Source organism: Caenorhabditis elegans, chromosome I, assembly GCF_000002985.6.
Source record: "Caenorhabditis elegans chromosome I".
Taxonomy (NCBI): domain Eukaryota; kingdom Metazoa; phylum Nematoda; class Chromadorea; order Rhabditida; family Rhabditidae; genus Caenorhabditis; species Caenorhabditis elegans.
In genome coordinates, this window is record NC_003279.8 from 11,363,847 (window position 1) to 11,380,207 (window position 16,361).

Consider the following 16,361-nt stretch of genomic DNA (forward strand, 5'->3'; position numbering starts at 1 on the left):
AAATTTAACCGAATTCTCTCCAGAATTTTTTTTCAATTTTACAGAATTTTAATCGATTTTATTTTAAAATTTTTCAGGGTTTTATTTTTTTTTAAATAGAATTTTATAGATTTTTTCAAAATTTTATTGATTTTATGATTTTTTAAACAGACTTTTATCGATTTTTTCTGGAATTTTAATCGATTTTTTTTTAAACTTTATCGTATTTTTTTCAAAATTTTATTGATTTTTTTCTAGAATTTTATCGATTTTTTCTGGAATTTTAATCGATTTTTTTTTAAACTTTATCGTATTTTTTTCAAAATTTTATTGATTTTTTTCTAGAATTTTATCGATTTTTTTCCAGAAGTTTTCGATTTTTCATAAGAAATGTATTGATTTTTGCAGAAATTTATAGTTTTTTTTCAAAAAAATCGATAAAAATGTTATTGTCACTTTTCGCACTTTTCCTTGCAAAAAAAAACAATATAATAATAAATATACTTGTATTAAAAATTAACAATAAAAAACACAAACAGTATAAATTCAACAAAAAAAAATCAATAAAAATCGATAATCTTCTTCCGTACAATTTCCATCATTCCTAGACACTTTTCAAGCCACCAATTTTGAATTTCCTCCGGATTTATGCAGGAATTGGTGGCCGCGAAAGATTCCATGAGGTTATCCAAAAATCCACGTGGCGGATATTGATTTTTCCATTTTTGACCTGAAAATTGGGAAAATTATCGATTTTTGTAGACAGGGACTAGCAAATTCACTTGGAAAGTTCGGCCACAGAAATTTTTTAATTTTTTTGCTATACAGCTATTTTTGGGGACTAGAAAAATGTTCGGCCACCAAAAAATATCGTTTTTTTTGAAGATAGGGACTAGAAAATTGATCAAGAAAAGTTCGGCCATCAAATTTTTTCGAAAATTTTCTTTAAAAACACATTCGGGGACTAGAAAATTCAAAAGTTCGGCCACCGAATTTTTAAAAAATTTTTATTGCTACAGAGCTATTTTTGAGTGAGGGACTAGAAAAAAAAAGTTCGGCCACCAAAAATTATCGATTTTTTCTGCATTTTCCCACCTAAATCTTTCGATTTTTCAGCATTTTCCATAATTTCCACCGATTTTTCGAACAAAATTCCACAAGCGAGTAAATTTGCATGCTTTTCCTCAAAATTCATCGATTTTCCGGTGATTTCTCTCAATTTCTGACCCAAATCGTTTAGAGAATCTGTTGTAAAAAATCGATATTTTATGGGGAAAAAACGAGTTTTGAGCTGAATTAATTTACCATTTCCAGCGTCTTTTTTCCGTAAAATCTCAACGATAAATTCAGATTTCGGGAGTTTTTCAAAGTCTTCGATGGTCAGGTAGGTGTCCTGTTTGTCGTGCTCCGCGAGCAGCACACTGGAAAAAAAATTAGTTAAAAAATCGGGGATTTTATTGATTTTTTTATGGATTATTATCGATTTTTTAACAGAATATTATTGATTTTTTCTGGAATTTTATTGATTTTTTTCTAGAATTTTATCGATTTTTTCTGAAATTTTATCGATTTTTTTTTCTGGAATTTTATTGATTTTTTAAAAGAAATTTGATGGATTTTTCCGAATTTTAAGGATTTTTTCAATAAAATTTTATTGATTTTTCAGAAATTTATCGATTTTTTAAAATAAATTTTATCGATTTTTTGGCAGAATTTTATCGATTTTTAACCGAATTTTATTGATTTTTTCTACAGTTTTATCGATTTTTAACAGAATTTTATTGATTTTTTAAGGATTTTATCGATATTTTAAAAAGAATTTTATCGATTTTTAACAGATTTTATTGATTTTTTTTCGAATTTTCTTGATTTTTTAAAATAAATTTTATCGATTTTTTGGCAGAATTTTATCGATTTTTTAAGGATTTTATCGATTTTTTATAGAATTTCATCGATTTTTTCCAGAATTTTATCGATTTTTTAAAAAGAATTTTATCGATTTTTAAACAGAATTTTATTGATTTTTTCTACAGTTTTATCGATTTTTTAACAGAATTTTATTGATTTTTTCTACAGTTTTATCGATTTTTTAACAGAATTTTATTGATTTTTTCTACAGTTTTATCGATTTTTTAACAGAATTTTATTGATTTTTTCTACAGTTTTATCGATTTTTAACCGAATTTTATTGATCTTTTCTACAGTTTTATCGATTTTTTAACAGAATTTTATTGATTTTTTCTACAGTTTTATCAATTTTTTAACAGAATTTTATTGATTTTTTCTACAGTTTTATCGATTTTTTAACAGAATTTTATTGATTTTTTCTACAGTTTTATCGATTTTTTAACAGAATTTTATTGATTTTTTCTACAGTTTTATCGATTTTTAACCGAATTTTATTGATCTTTTCTACAGTTTTATCGATTTTTTAACAGAATTTTATTGATTTTTTCTACAGTTTTATCGATTTTTTAACAGAATTTTATTGATTTTTTCTACAGTTTTATCGATTTTTTAACAGAATTTTATTGATTTTTTCTACAGTTTTATCGATTTTTTAACAGAATTTTATTGATTTTTTCTACAGTTTTATCGATTTTTTAACAGAATTTTATTGATTTTTTCTACAGTTTTATCGATTTTTTAACAGAATTTTATTGATTTTTTCTACAGTTTTATCGATTTTTTAACAGAATTTTATTGATTTTTTCTACAGTTTTATCGATTTTTAACCGAATTTTATTGATCTTTTCTACAGTTTTATCGATTTTTTAAAAAGAATTTTATCGATTTTTCCCAAATTTTTATCGATTTTTTTCCCGAAATTTTTTTCTGGAATTTTATCGATTTTTTTTCAGATTTTATTGATTGTTTAGGATTTTCATCGATTTTTTTCTAGAATTTTATCGATTTTTTTCAAGATTTTCTTTACCAAAATCGATTGTGCTTCAAATTTTGAGCAATCAACTGCTCCACAGGATCATTCTCAACTTCAAGCCCATTTAGAGCAATTTCACTCAGATAACTCCACGGTAAAAATCCACAAATCGCATCAACTGAAATGCTCAGAATCATGGGCTCTTTCGCGAATTTTCGAATGCTCCAATGGCAGAAATTGATGATTTTAGTGATAATGAGAAGATGATTATATGGATAAAATTCCATTGATCCAATATGAAATCGTGTGAAAAAATAAAGAATCATTTGAAATCCGGAGATGGAAAAATCGGTGGATGGGCGGCTCAGGATTGAGGAAATCTGAAAAAAAAATTGAATTTTTTTGTTCGGTGGTCTAGAAATCTACGAAATTTGTTTTTACGGATCGTGAAAATATAGATTTTCAGTTGATGGCCTAGGAAATCCTCGGCCACCAACTGAAAACCGCCATAACTTGGCTTAAAATCAATATTTTTGAAATCTAAAAAATGATTTCAACTCATCTAAACTAGCGTTTTTACTAGAAACTGTCGATTTTCAGAAAAAGCAGAGACTAGGTTTTTCCAAAGGGTGGCCTAGAAAGCCGCGAAAGTTAGGCCACCTAATAAATAAAATAGCTTTTTTTATAACATTTTCTATTGATTTGTTTTTGCAGCTTGTGAAAATATGGATTTTTAACCGAGTTATGGTGATTTTTAGTTGGTGGCCTAGAAAAATTCGGAGTTTTCTCGGCCACTGGACATTTGAGGGGATAGCCCATGAAATTTTCAATTGATTTCGTTTTGCAGATCCCAGAAATATTGATTTTCAGCCAAGTTACGGCGAATTTAATTTGGTGGCCTAGGATTTTTCCGGTGGCCGAGGAAAATCGAAGTTCGGCCACTGGTCCTTTTAGCGGGGAAAGTTCATGAAATTCTCTGCTGATTCGTTTTTACTGATCGTAAAAATATTGATTTTCAGCCGAGTTATGTCGATTTTTAGTTGGTGGCCTAGGAAATCCTAGGCCACCAATTTAAAACCGCCATAACTTGGCTTAAAATCCATATTTTTGATGTCTGAAAAATGATTTGAACTCAGCTAGAGCTGGGCTTCAACTGAACTTTATAGGATTTTCAAAAATATCACAATTTCGTGGCGGGACCCAAATTTTCGACTAAAATCCCAAAAAAGTTAGTTCAAACAAATCAGAACCCAGGCAATATGGGTGGAAAGCTCTCATCAGCGCGTAGATTCCAAAAATGATGTTTTCATGGCCTAGTTTTCCACCTGTTGGCCTAGAAACCCCTAGACACCCCTACCAAATCCATCAGCGTCGGGGTATTCGCTGTGGCCTGGAAGAGCATAATCCGTTCGGATTCGTTACGGAAATCCAATAATTTGGATATTGAAGCAACGAAAAGTTGAGTGGATTCAGTGTTGAAACGGGTGGGGTGAAGCCCGAGGGAGCAGATGGTCATGTCGGAGAGCAGGCTTGGATCTGAATAGGCTTGAATAGGCTTGGGATAATTAATTTGAACATTTCAGTTCATTTTCAGAAAAAAAATTTTCCAAAAAAAAAAAATTTTCCAAAAAACCGTACCGATTTGAATTTCCGAGCTTGTCACCACTTTCGCCAGCATTTCAGTCATTTTTCGCTTCTTAACATCACATTTCAGGCCTCTAATGATGGCCCAAATCTCTGAAATTCGGGCTGTAGTATCCTGTTGTTGGCAAGTACCGATAAAACAGTGATATAGTGATAAGGGTCTCGCATTTTCTTTATCTAATCGAAGAAGTTGACATGACATTTGGTAGATCTGGTTCTTGAAATCTGGGTTCTGTAGAGCTTCAGTTTTTAGAGTTGCTCCGACGTAGTCGACAACTGACTGGAAGAAAAAAAACGATTTTTTTTTTGGCCGGAATTTGGTAGAAAATACGGTAGTTCGACATTTTGAAGAAAAAAATTCAAAAAATTGTGAAAAAAATTTTTTGATTAAAAAAAAAATTTTTTTTGTAAGCATTTTTTTTCGGAAATTTTGATCGATGGGTTACTGTAGAGTTATGATTGTCTATTTTAAAAGTTCAAATAATTTTTTTTGAAATTTTAAAACTTTTTGGAAAAAAATTTTTTTGATTTTTAAAAAATTTTTTTTGTAAGCATTTTTCGGAAATTTTGATCGATGGGTTACTGTAGAGTTAGAATTGTCTATTTTAAAGGCTCAAATAATTTTTTCCTGACAATTGAAAATTTGGAAAAAAGAGAGAAAAAAGAGAAAAAAAAGTTTTTTTTTTCGAAAAATTTCAGTTTTTTAAACAAATTTTCTTAATTTAGCCTTTTTTTTTTGGATTTTTAAAATTTGTAATTTTTTATGAATTTTTATACAAAAATTAACAGAAAAATGACCAAAAAGTTGAGAAAGAAAAATTATTTTTGGAAATTTTCGAAAAAAAATATTTTTTTTTTTGGAATTTTTATTTTTTTGAAATTTTTTATTTTTTTGAAAATTCGGATTCTCTCAGTGTGTTTTTTTATACAGAAATACAATATTTCACGAAATCACAAAAAAAAAAGTTTGAAAATTTTCTTTTTGTACATTTTTTTCCAAAAAACTTCCTATTTTTCAATTTTTTTAATGATTTTCAAAAAATTAATTCGTATTTTTATATGTATTTTTTAAAACAAAAAGAAACCAAAAATTAACAAAAAGTTTTTAAAAATTCGAAAAAAAAAAAATTTTTTTTCGAAAATTTTGAATTAATTTTTTTTTTGGAATTTTTTTTTCAAAAATGTTTTTTTATTGTTAAATTTCTATTTTGCATGGTGATCCGAAACACAACAACAAAAGAAATTTTCAAGAAATTTGAATTTTTTCGGATTTTTTAAAAATTATCAGTTCAAAAATTTTTGAAAAACAACTTTTTTTTGGAAATTTTTGCCAAACAAATTTTCGATTTTTTTTTTAATTTAGTAATAAAACAGTACTTTTCCTTGTTTTTTTTTCAAGCTAAACAGAACAAAATTTTCCAAAAAAAAAATTTCTTTTTAGGCTCAAAAATTTTTTAGGCCCAAATTTTTTAGGCTTAAAAAAATTTTTCGAAAACAAAAATTTTTTTTTTAGGCTCAAAAATTTTTTAGGCCCAAATTTTTTATGCTTAAAAAAATTTTCCAAAAAAAAAAATTTTTTTTAGGCTCAAAAAATTTTTAGGCCCAAATTTTTCAGGCTTAAAAAAATTTTCCAAAAAAAAAAAATTTCTTTTTAGGCTCAAAAATTTTTTAGGCCCAAATTTTTAAGGCTTAAAAAAATTTTCCAAAAAAAAAATGTCTTTTTAGGCTCAAAAATTTTTTAGACCCAAATTTTTTAGGCTTAAAAAAATTTTTTTTTTTAATAAATTTTTTTAGGCTCAAAAATTTTTAGGCCCAAATTTTTCAGGCTTAAAAAAATTTTACAAAAAAAAAATTTTTTTTTAGGCTCAAAAATTTTTTAGGCCCAAATTTTTTAGGCTTAAAAAAATTTTACAAAAAAAAAATTTTTTTTTAGGCTCAAAAATTTTTTAGGCCCAAATTTTTTAGGCTTAAAAAAATTTTTCCAAAAAACCCCCCGTACCCTCAACGGAATCCTGGTAATAATTTTAAAAATGAATTCCGTATACATTTCCCGTCGAATTTCCTTCAGAATACTGTATTTTTCGTGCATTATATCATTAATCAAGCAGATTTTTTGACAAAAAAGCCTCTCATCAATATTTTGTTTCGATAGATTCTCCATTACACCGGCAACTGATGGATATTCTTCTGATTCGTCTGAAAATTGCGATTTTGGCGGAAAACATGACATTTTAAGGTAAAAATTCAAATTTCTAGGGTGTTGCAAGTGCGCTCCATTGAGAATTTAACGAAAAACCCCGAATTTTGTTGAAAATCCAACGAAAAAGTTGCTTAAAATGTTAATTTTTCAACGAAAATTCAAAAAAAAATTATATTTTTTGAGGATTTTAAGTAAAAATTCAAATATTTCTACGATGTTGTAAGCGCGCTCCATTGAGAAAAACGAGATTTTCACGTTTTCCACTTTTAAAAAACCAGCGTTTTATTGATTTTTTTAAATGAATTTTATAGAATTTTTTGAAAAAAAGGTGATTTTTCGGCGAGGACTTTCTGTGAGAATTCAAATTTCCAGCATATTGCAAATGCGCTCTATTGAGAAACTTGAAAAAATCGTGATTTTGGGATTCCTGGCGGTTTCCGTAGGATTTTTTAGGGTGGAAATGTAAATTTTAGCAGATTTTTTAAGATTAAAAAAAAATTCAAATTTCCAGCATGTTGCAAGTGCGCTCCAATGAGAATTTGACGAAAAACCCCGAATTTTGTTGAAAATCCATTGAAAAAGTTGCATATCAATTAAAATATCAATTTTTAACGAAAATAATTCAATAAAATGCTATTTTTTGAGGATTTTAGGTAAAAATTCAAATTTCTGGCATGTTGCAAATGCGCTCCATTGAGAAAATCTGGATTTTCACGTTTTTCGCTACCAACGCCGGTGTTTTATTGATTTTTCTTGATTTCTATGGAAATTTATGAGGATACTATGATTTTTAGCCAATTTTAAAGGATTTTCTGCTAAAATTTAAATTTTCAGCATATTGCAAGTGCGCTCTATTGAGAAATTCACGAAAATCGTGATTTTGGCATTCCTGGCGGTTTTCGTAGGATATTTTAGGTTGGAAATATGAATTTCAGCTGATTTTTAAGATTTTAAAGGTAAATTCAAATCTCCAGCGTGTTCGAAGTGCGCTCCATTGAGAAAAACGTGATTTTAAGTTTTTTCGCTATCAAAGTCTGCGATTTATCGATTTTTCTTGATTTTTATGAAAATTTTATGAGGAAACTGTGATTTTCAGCCAATTTTAAAAGGGTTTCTGTGAAAATTTCAAATTCCCAGCATGTTGCAAGTGCGCTCCATTGAGAAAATCGTGTTTGGACGATTTTAATGGAAAAATTTGTGAAAAAATCCAAATTTCGCCAGATTTTCCGCAAAATACTCATAGTTCTCTATAATTCCTAAGCAATTCAAATTCCTGTACTGTTGAAAGTGCGCTCTACTGAGAAAATTCACTAAAATAGCTGAAAATTGGAATTTTCAGCTAGTTTTTGTAGTTTTTAAACCGATTTTTCGATTATTCGACGATTTTCCGCACAAATTCGAATTTCCAGAGTGTTGCAAGTGCGCTCCATTGAGAAAATTCACTTTTCAGTCGATTTTTTATTGATTTTTTATCAAAAACGTACGCTGAATCTGTAAAAACTGCTCCAAAGTCTCATTTGCCAGCTTCTCCTTACTCAAATCCACATGCACATTAAGCCGGCCCAAATCTTCCGCTGGATAGAACTTTTCCAGCTTTTCCTGGCAAATTTCCAGCTTTTTCTCTTCAAAAACTTGTGAAAAGCCTGCGGAAAAGGTTTTGAGCATCGAAAAATCGATATATTCCATCATTTCCGGCGAAAAATGCTCTAAAATCCAATTTTCCAGTGGTTCCGGGTAGATTTTATACTTGGAGCACACTTTTAAAACGTCCAAGGAGCCGGAATTTCGGAGCTCCGCGAGCACAAATTCATCGTTTGCCGGGATTTGAATATGTACTTGACTTGAGGCATTTTTCAATGAAAGGAGCACTGAAAAATAGCAAAAAGCTGAAAAATCGCCGGGCTCTTCGTCTAAAATTGCCCGCCATTGTAGATCAACACACGTTAAGCCGGGAAGCTCTCGAAATGAAATTGGAAGGATTTTTGAGCAATTTCCAGTGGTTTTTATCGATTTTTTGCAGAGTTTTAGGAGGGTTTCCACGCATTTTTGAGAGTTTTTAAGAGTAATTATTCGGCAGAGCCAAGATCGATGAACATTGCTCCGAACTGCAGCTACTGGAGATGTTAGACCTCTGAAATTATAGAAAATTGTGAAAAAACTAGATATTTTGCTCTAAAACTAAGATTTCTAGCGATTTTTCAGTGTTTTTCAGCTAATTTTCAACGATTTATAGTGAAAATTCAAATTTCCAGCATATTGCAAGTGCGCTCTATTGAGAATTAGTCGAAAAATCGAGTTTTTCTTGGTTTTTCGGGAAAAATGTCGCTGAAAATATCAAATTTCCAACAAAAATACCGTCAAAAACGCCAATTTTTAGAGATTTTTCATTGAAAATTCGAATTTCTAGCGTGTTGCAAGTGCACTCTATTGAGAATTTTACGTGTTGCAAGTGCACTCTATTGAGAATTTTTTTTTTTTTGAAACCCGATTTTTGATGAAATTCCAACGAAAAAGTTGAACAAAATATCAAATTTTCAACGAAAATCTCATAAAATGCCATTTTTTAAAAGGATTTTTCGTGAAAATTCAAATTGCTTGCATGTACAACAAGTGCGCTCCACTGTGAAAAACGAGATTTTCGCGTTTTCCACTGCCAAAGCCGGCGTTTTATCGATTTTTCTGGTTTTTTATGGAAATTCATGAGAAAACTGTGACTTTCAGCTGATTTTTGAAGATTTTAAGCGAAAATTCTAATTCACAGCATGTTGCAAGTGCGCTCTATTGAGAATTTGTCGAAAAATCGATTTTCGCTTGATTGTTCGAAAAAAAAGTCGCTAAAAACATCAAATTTTCAATGAAAATTCAATAAAATGCCAATTTTTAAAGGATTTTCTGCGACAATTTAAATTTCCAGCGTGTTGCAAGCGCGCTCTATTGAGAAATTTACGAAAATCGGGATTTTTCTGATTTCTTCTTGAAAATTATGAATTTTTACCGTAATTTCTGATTTTTCGAGAAAAGTACTTTTTGCTAGAAAAAATGCTAATTTAATAGAAAAAAAAGGCTTTTTGATTTTTTTTTTTTTGGAAACTTTTTTTGGAAGCAATTCTTCTTCAAAAACTTCAATTCCAAGTATAAATTCGAAAAAAATCGAAATTTTTACTTGAATATAATAGCCGCAGTTTTATCACAAGTATCCGAATTCGAAGAAATTTGGAGCATCACACTTGAGCACCGAGCAGCGAGATCTTGATCCGAGGCGCAAGCCATTATCTGGAAAAATATTGATTTTTTGCGATAAAAATTAATTTTTGAGTCAGTTTTTAATGAAGATTTTGAATTTTTACACTATTTTCCAGCTTTACCTCTTTGAAAATCACTTCATCCATCTGTTTTATCAGTCCAGAGCCCAAGAGCAGAGCCAAAAGCTCCCATCTCGCTTGTATCATCATTGGAAGAGAAAGCAACACGTTATAGACCATTTTCGCCACTTTTTCGTGAAATTTTAGCTTTTGAATAGCTGAAACGAAGCTTGAAAGTTGTTTTTTTCCGCTTTTCCGGTCAATTTCCGCGCATCTGATGACTCCATAGCAGTTTCGCCTGGAAAATTAAAATTTAGTATTTAAAAATCAATAAATTCATGATTATCAACCTGAAAACCTCCAAAATCTCCTCGTTTTCCTCTAATTTCGCGGCGTTTTTGTGCAAAAACTTGGTTACTCGCTTCACATCATCGATTTCCAGTGATAAATCGTAAAAATCTTCCATTTTATTTTATTATTACCTGAAAATCATAAAAATTGAGGTGTTTTCATCGAAAAATGAGTGAAATTTCGTTAAAATTCATTAAATTCGAATTAAATTAATTTTCTCCAGCTTGTCCGAGTGGAGTACACGCTGGCGTGGCCGAGCACATCCTCGGCCGTGTACTCCTCTCGGACAACGCATTTTTCGTTTTAATATTGCAAATTGTTTTTCATCGATTTTCCGCCGATTTTCCGCCGATTTTTGAAGAGAAAATACCAAAATAAACAATTTAAAACAAAAATCACGAAAAAAAACTTTTTTCAGAGATGGCCGAGCAATGGGTTTCCACCGGAAAGCGATTTTGTGATATTTGCAAGGTAAAAAACTGAATATCACAGAAAAAAAATTTTCCTTAGCACTTTTCCTAGCAAAATCTTGAATTTTGATATCATTTTTAGCTTTAACAGCAAGAATAAAACGAATTTATCATCAAAAACTTGTTGTTGAAAAATGAAATTAAATGGGATTTTTCAGGAAAACTCGAATTTTTCCAAATATCGATTTTTCCAGGTGTGGTTCGGCAACAACCGAGCATCACAAGACCACCATGACCGTGGAGAACGTCACAAGGCAATGCTCCAACAAAGAATCCGTGAAACAATGCAAAAAGGCAAAAAACAGGAGCTCGCCGACATGAAGCTCAACGGAACTCTGGCGAAAATGGAGGCAGCCGCCGCGGCGTCTATGGCTCGAAACGGAGAGGCAATCGTTGCGGGACCCAGTTTACCTGCTACAGGCCTTCGAATGAACATTTTCGATCCATCAAAGCATAAAGATGTGGGAAGTATGGCGAAAGAGATGTCGTCGAGGCGAGAAGCCGCTGGAAATGTGAAAAGAGGGGCTCAAAGTGCCGCCGTAGGAGCTCCAAATGTGAAAATCACCAAGGATGATGTGGTTTCTGCGTACAGAGATTGTATGTAGTTTCTACGAGGAAACATTTGAAAAAAATCGCTAAAAACCCTTCCGGAAATTTAGATTTGTGACAAATTTCCTGCTCTTTCGGCTCGAAAAATGCATATTTTACTGAAAAATCGCTTTATTTTCGTTTAAATAAAGTTTTCCCTGAAATTCTGGCTGAAAAATCGTTAAATATTGGATTTTCCACCTGAAAAATGCCATTTTTCACGGAAAATCGGTGAAAAACCTTTAATTTTCACTTAAAGTTCCTGTTTTCTTCGTAAAATCTTTAGAAAGTGGTTGAAAACCCGAAAAAAGCAGAAAATTGGCAATTTTCTCTTGAAATGCTGAAAAATCCACTGAAAATCGCTGAAAATCGGCTCAAAACTCGATTTTTCGATCGAAATTTGCAAAAAAAGTGTGAAAAACTGCTCGAAAACCTGGTTTTTCACCCAAAATCAATCAATTTTGCCCATTTTTTCACAATTTCCACTTTAAATCGGTGGTTTTTCGATCAAAATTTGCTGAAAATCTGGTTTTTCACCCAAAAATCGTAAAAATTACCCAAATTTTCCGTTTTTTTCCACTAATTTTCCCTAATTCCACTGAAAATCGGGGGTTTTTCGACCAAAATTTGCAATAAATTTGCAGAAAAAGCTGATATTTTGCCAAAAAAGTACAGAAAATCGGCTTAAACACAGGTTATTCATGAAAATCACTCAATTTTTCCTTTTTTTCGGGAATTTTTCTCAATTTCCGCTGGAAATCTGTCGTTTTTTTCCATCAAAATATACAGAAAATCGGCTTAAAACCTGGTTTTTCACCCAAAATTCATGGAAATCACTCAATTTTCATCGATTTTCGGCTGAAAAACGGCTTAAAAACTCGATTTTTCACCCAGAATTCATAAAAATCACTCAATTTTCTTCGATTTTCCGCTAGAAATCGGTGGCTTTTAAATCAAAAAGTACAGAAAAAGCTAGAATTTTGCCTGAAAATTGCAAAAAAGCAGCTTAAAACCTGATTTTTCACCCGAATTCCACAAAAATCACTCAATTTTCTTCGATTTTTGCCTGAAAAACGGCGTATAAACTCGATTTTTCACCCAAATTCCACAAAAATCATTCAATTTTTCCCAATTTTTCCACTCTAATTCCCCGCTCAATTTTCAGTAACAAATCCAAATGCAGCAGGTCCAGCTCTCCCGGAGCATCTCGCCGTTGGTTATATGCCTGAAACTCAAGTACAATGTGTTGAAATTCAATGGGTTCGAGCAAAAAATCCCTCGGCTCCTCCAGGCCATTATTATTGGAATTTATTCGATAATTCGACACGTTGGACAGCTCCGGCTCATTTTTATACGGAGCAACAGTATGAGCAAAAATGTGCAGAATTTGAAGAGCAGAGAACGAAAAATTATTATGGAATGGATGAAGTTCAGGTTGGCAAATTGAATGGAAAATGGACGAAAAATCGAGATTTTGGCTCAAAATTTGACTGAAAAATTCGGAAAATACGTTAAAAATGAAGCTTTTAAGCCAAATTCGGCCGAAAAATCAAAATTTTTGGACTTTTCCCCGAAAATTTACGTGAAAAATTCAGTTTTTAGCTTGGAAATTGCTGACTGAAAATTGGACTAAAAAAGCTGAAAAACCAACATTTCGCATTAAAATTTGACTGAAAATACCTTAAAACCCACACATTTTTAAGCCAAATCCAGCGGAAAATCGAAATTTTTGGCTTTTCTCCATTTTTTGGCAGGAAATTGCTGAAAATTTTATGAAAAATGGCTCAAAATTGCTCAAAATTGCTTAAAAACGGCTAATTTTCGATGGTTTAGAGACTTTTTGTACGGAAATAACTTGAAATTTTGGATTTCCACCATTTTCTCATGTTTTTCTAAAAAATTTCGTTAAAAATAGTCTGAAAATCCCAAAAATAACGCTATTTTTCAGGAAAAAGTCGAGTTTTTCGTGGAAAATCAATAAAATTTTAGAAAAAAATTAATAAAATTCTGTTTAAAAAATCAATAAAATTCTTCAAAAAAATCGATAAAATTCCAGAAAAAATCAATAAAATTCTAAGAAAAAATCCAAAAAATTCTGTTAAAAAAATCGATAAAATTCTGAAAAAAAAAGTTTTGAAAAAATCAATAAAATTCTGGAAAAAATCGATAAAATTCCAGAAAAATCAATAAAATTCTGTAAAAAAATCAATAAAATTCTGCAAAAAAATCGATAATTTTTTTTGTCACTTTTCACCCAAAAAACCGAAATTTCAGGCTGTTCGAAGTGGAAAAACCGACGTAGAATCATACATAAAAGCTCAAATCTCAAAAAGTGGGCTCTCGGAGCAAGTAGAAGCCAACCGGAAAGAGCAGAATTATGTGGATAAACCAAATAATAAATTCAAAAAATTGACAAAAGAGGAGAAAAAAGCACAGTGGGAAGAGAGACGCAGACAAAAAGACACCGAGAGAGCAGAGGATGAGGAGAGACGCAGAGAGGCAGAAGAAGACGAAGATGTTTCAGATGAAGAAAGTGATGAAGATGAAGAGGAATTTGAGATTATTGGTACGGAAAAAAGGATGGAAATGCTCAAATTCAACACGAAAAGCTCGAAAAAACGACCGAAAATCATGAAAAATCGATGGAAAAGCCCTGAAAATTAATAAAAATTAAAATTTCGACGAAAATTGGCTTAAAATTGCACATTTTTAACGGAAATTTTACAAAATTTGCTATAAAACGCCGAATTTTGGCTGAATTTTCTCTGAAACATTACCAAAAAACCTACGAAGTTTGGACTAAAAATGTGCAAAAATTTGAAAAAAAAAACACTGAAAATTCAGCAAAAATCCACATGAAAATTGTGAAATTTTCGCCAAAACTTGTATTTTTTGGATTAAAATTCTGAAAAAACACTGAATTTATGTATAAAATTTCGAAAAAAAAACCTATAAAAATTTTGAAAAATAAAATTATTTTCAAAAATTGATAAAAGACGGAAAAATGATGGAAATGGCCAAATTCACCACTGAAATCTCGAAAAATGGCTGAAAAAGACCAAAAATCTTGAAAAATCGATGAGAAAGCCCTAAAAATTGCAAAACTTCGATGAAATTGAGCTGAAAAACCCCGAAATTTGACTGAAAATTGCACATTTTCGGTTGAAATTTCGCCAAAAATCGCTATAAAACGCTTAATTTTGGCTGGAAAATTACCCAAAAACCCTACGAATTTTGGACTGAAAATGTGCAAAAATTTGAAAAAAACACTGAAAATTCGGCGAATTTTGGCCGAAAATCATATTTTTGAGGTGAAAATTCTGCAAAAATCGGTAGAATTTCAAAAAAAAAAACCAATAAAAATTTGAAAAAGACCAAAAATCGATGAAAAATCGATGAAAAAGCCCTAAAAATTGCAAAACTTCGATGAAATTGAATTTTGGCTTAAAATTGCACATTTTTGGTTGAAATTTCACCAAAAAATCGCTTTAAAACGCTGAATTTTGGGCAGAAAATGTGAAAACATTTTGGAAAAATCGATAAAATTCAAATTCTACAAGAAAAGCTCGAATAATGACTGAAAAAAACCCGAGAAATCATGAAAATTTGATGAAAAACGCCGAAATTTGGCTGGAAATTGCATATTTTAGACAGAAATTCTACAAAAAAATCGCTATAAAACGCTGAATTTTGGCTGGAAAATTACCAAAAAAAAACCTACGAATTACGGACTGAAAATGCGAAAAAATTAGAAAAAAACACGCAAAAATCCCATAAAAACCGTGAAATTTTCGGCAAAAGTTGTATTTTTTTGGATAAAAATTCTTTTAAAAATCGATAAAATTCTTTAAAAAATTCAATTGTTCCAGGAACACCAGAACGTGAAGCCCTGGTGCTCCGCGAGCACTCATCAACTCCGCCTCCCGAGGAGCTCCAAGAGCAGCTTGAAGAGCCCCCAAAAATCCCAGAAATTGGGCTCATTGAGCCCCCAAAACCATCAATTCCAACAACACCTGGAGCACCATTTGGAGCATGGCAACGTGTCGAAAAAAGTGAAAAAACGACGGAAATATTCGAATCTCCACTAACTGCACGATTCCGTGAAGAAGAAGAAGAACGGAAGGAGGAAGAAGAGAAAAAGAGACAAGAAGAACCGAAATTTGAATTTGGAGAAAAAACTGCCAGTGTTATGACGAAAAAGGTGCTGAAATTGAGCATCTCCTCGAAATTTGGAGCTAAAAAGCTTCTTGGAAAACGATAAAAATAGGCTTTTTTTAAGACGGAAAAGCTTGAAAATACCATGAAGAAACGTCTGAAATTGAGCTTCTCCTTGAAAATTTGGAGCTGAAAAGCTTTTTGAGCTTCATAAGGTTGAAAATCACTGAAAATTGGTTTTTTTGAGCCGGAAAAATTTAAAAATTTAAAATTTTCATTTTGGAAACGAATAAAATTTCCTTTAAAACTTTTTTTAGTTGAAAAAGAAAATTTTTTTACTAAAAAAATCGTTAAAATTATCAGAAAAATCGATATTTTCCCGAAAAAAATTGATAATTTACTGAAAAATCGACAAAATTATGTTTTTTGAATTAATAAAATTCTAGGCAAAAAAATCGATAAAATTCTGAAAAAATTTTTTTTGGAAAATCACGAAAAAACAATATTTTTCCCGCTGGAAAAGTAATAATTCGACGATTTTTCATTAGATTTTTTTCTCACTAAAAAAATTCCCTTTTTTCAGGTAAAAGGACCGATCGAATTCAAGAAAAAGACAGCAAATCGGAATATTCGAAAACGAGAGGAATAATTTAATTTTTTTTTTCTTGTCACTTATTCCCTGTAATATCTGAATACATTATTGATTTTTCGAGAAAACTTTTTTTTTAAAGTTTATTTGGTCACTTGTAAATATGTCAATTATACCTTTTTCAAGTTTTTAGCGCAAAAAA

General features: G+C 30.7%; 2 protein-coding genes across 2 annotated transcripts; one reads left to right on the plus strand and one right to left on the minus strand.

Annotated features, from left to right (window-relative positions):
• Positions 1-479: 479 nt before the first annotated feature.
• Positions 480-10,488, minus strand: F56G4.6 (Rod_C domain-containing protein). Its single transcript, NM_060510.5, has 11 exons — positions 10,357-10,488; positions 10,070-10,304; positions 9,868-9,977; positions 8,189-8,835; positions 6,504-6,700; positions 4,499-4,784; positions 4,218-4,396; positions 2,915-3,240; positions 1,285-1,400; positions 1,075-1,224; positions 480-709 (listed from the first exon to the last, which is right to left on the minus strand). The coding sequence occupies exons 1-11, from the start codon at positions 10,470-10,472 to the stop codon at positions 540-542; spliced, it is 2,532 nt and encodes an 843-aa protein (NP_492911.3). The 5' UTR covers positions 10,473-10,488; the 3' UTR covers positions 480-539.
• Positions 10,489-10,773: 285 nt separating this feature from the next.
• wbp-4 (U1-type domain-containing protein) lies at positions 10,774-16,281 on the plus strand. Its single transcript, NM_060511.5, has 6 exons — positions 10,774-10,828; positions 11,022-11,424; positions 12,581-12,849; positions 13,690-13,981; positions 15,285-15,616; positions 16,154-16,281. Exons 1-6 carry the CDS (start codon positions 10,778-10,780, stop codon positions 16,217-16,219), a joined length of 1,413 nt encoding a protein of 470 aa, NP_492912.1. The 5' UTR covers positions 10,774-10,777; the 3' UTR covers positions 16,220-16,281.
• Positions 16,282-16,361: the final 80 nt, after the last annotated feature.

Excerpts from the sequence above, each read along its gene's own strand:
- F56G4.6 (NM_060510.5), bottom strand. The coding sequence starts at position 10,472 with ATGGAAGATTTTTACGATTTATCACTGGAAATCGATGATGTGAAGCGA. Across the intron at positions 9,978-10,069 it reads ATGAAGTGATTTTCAAAGAG|ATAATGGCTTGCGCCTCGGA; the intron begins GTAAAGCTGGAA and ends ATATTTTTCCAG. Across the intron at positions 1,401-2,914 it reads TTGAAGCACAATCGATTTTG|TGTGCTGCTCGCGGAGCACG; the intron begins GTAAAGAAAATC and ends TTTTTTTTCCAG.
- wbp-4 (NM_060511.5), top strand. The coding sequence starts at position 10,778 with ATGGCCGAGCAATGGGTTTCCACCGGAAAGCGATTTTGTGATATTTGC. Across the intron at positions 12,850-13,689 it reads ATGGAATGGATGAAGTTCAG|GCTGTTCGAAGTGGAAAAAC; the intron begins GTTGGCAAATTG and ends CCGAAATTTCAG. Across the intron at positions 13,982-15,284 it reads AGAGGAATTTGAGATTATTG|GAACACCAGAACGTGAAGCC; the intron begins GTACGGAAAAAA and ends CAATTGTTCCAG.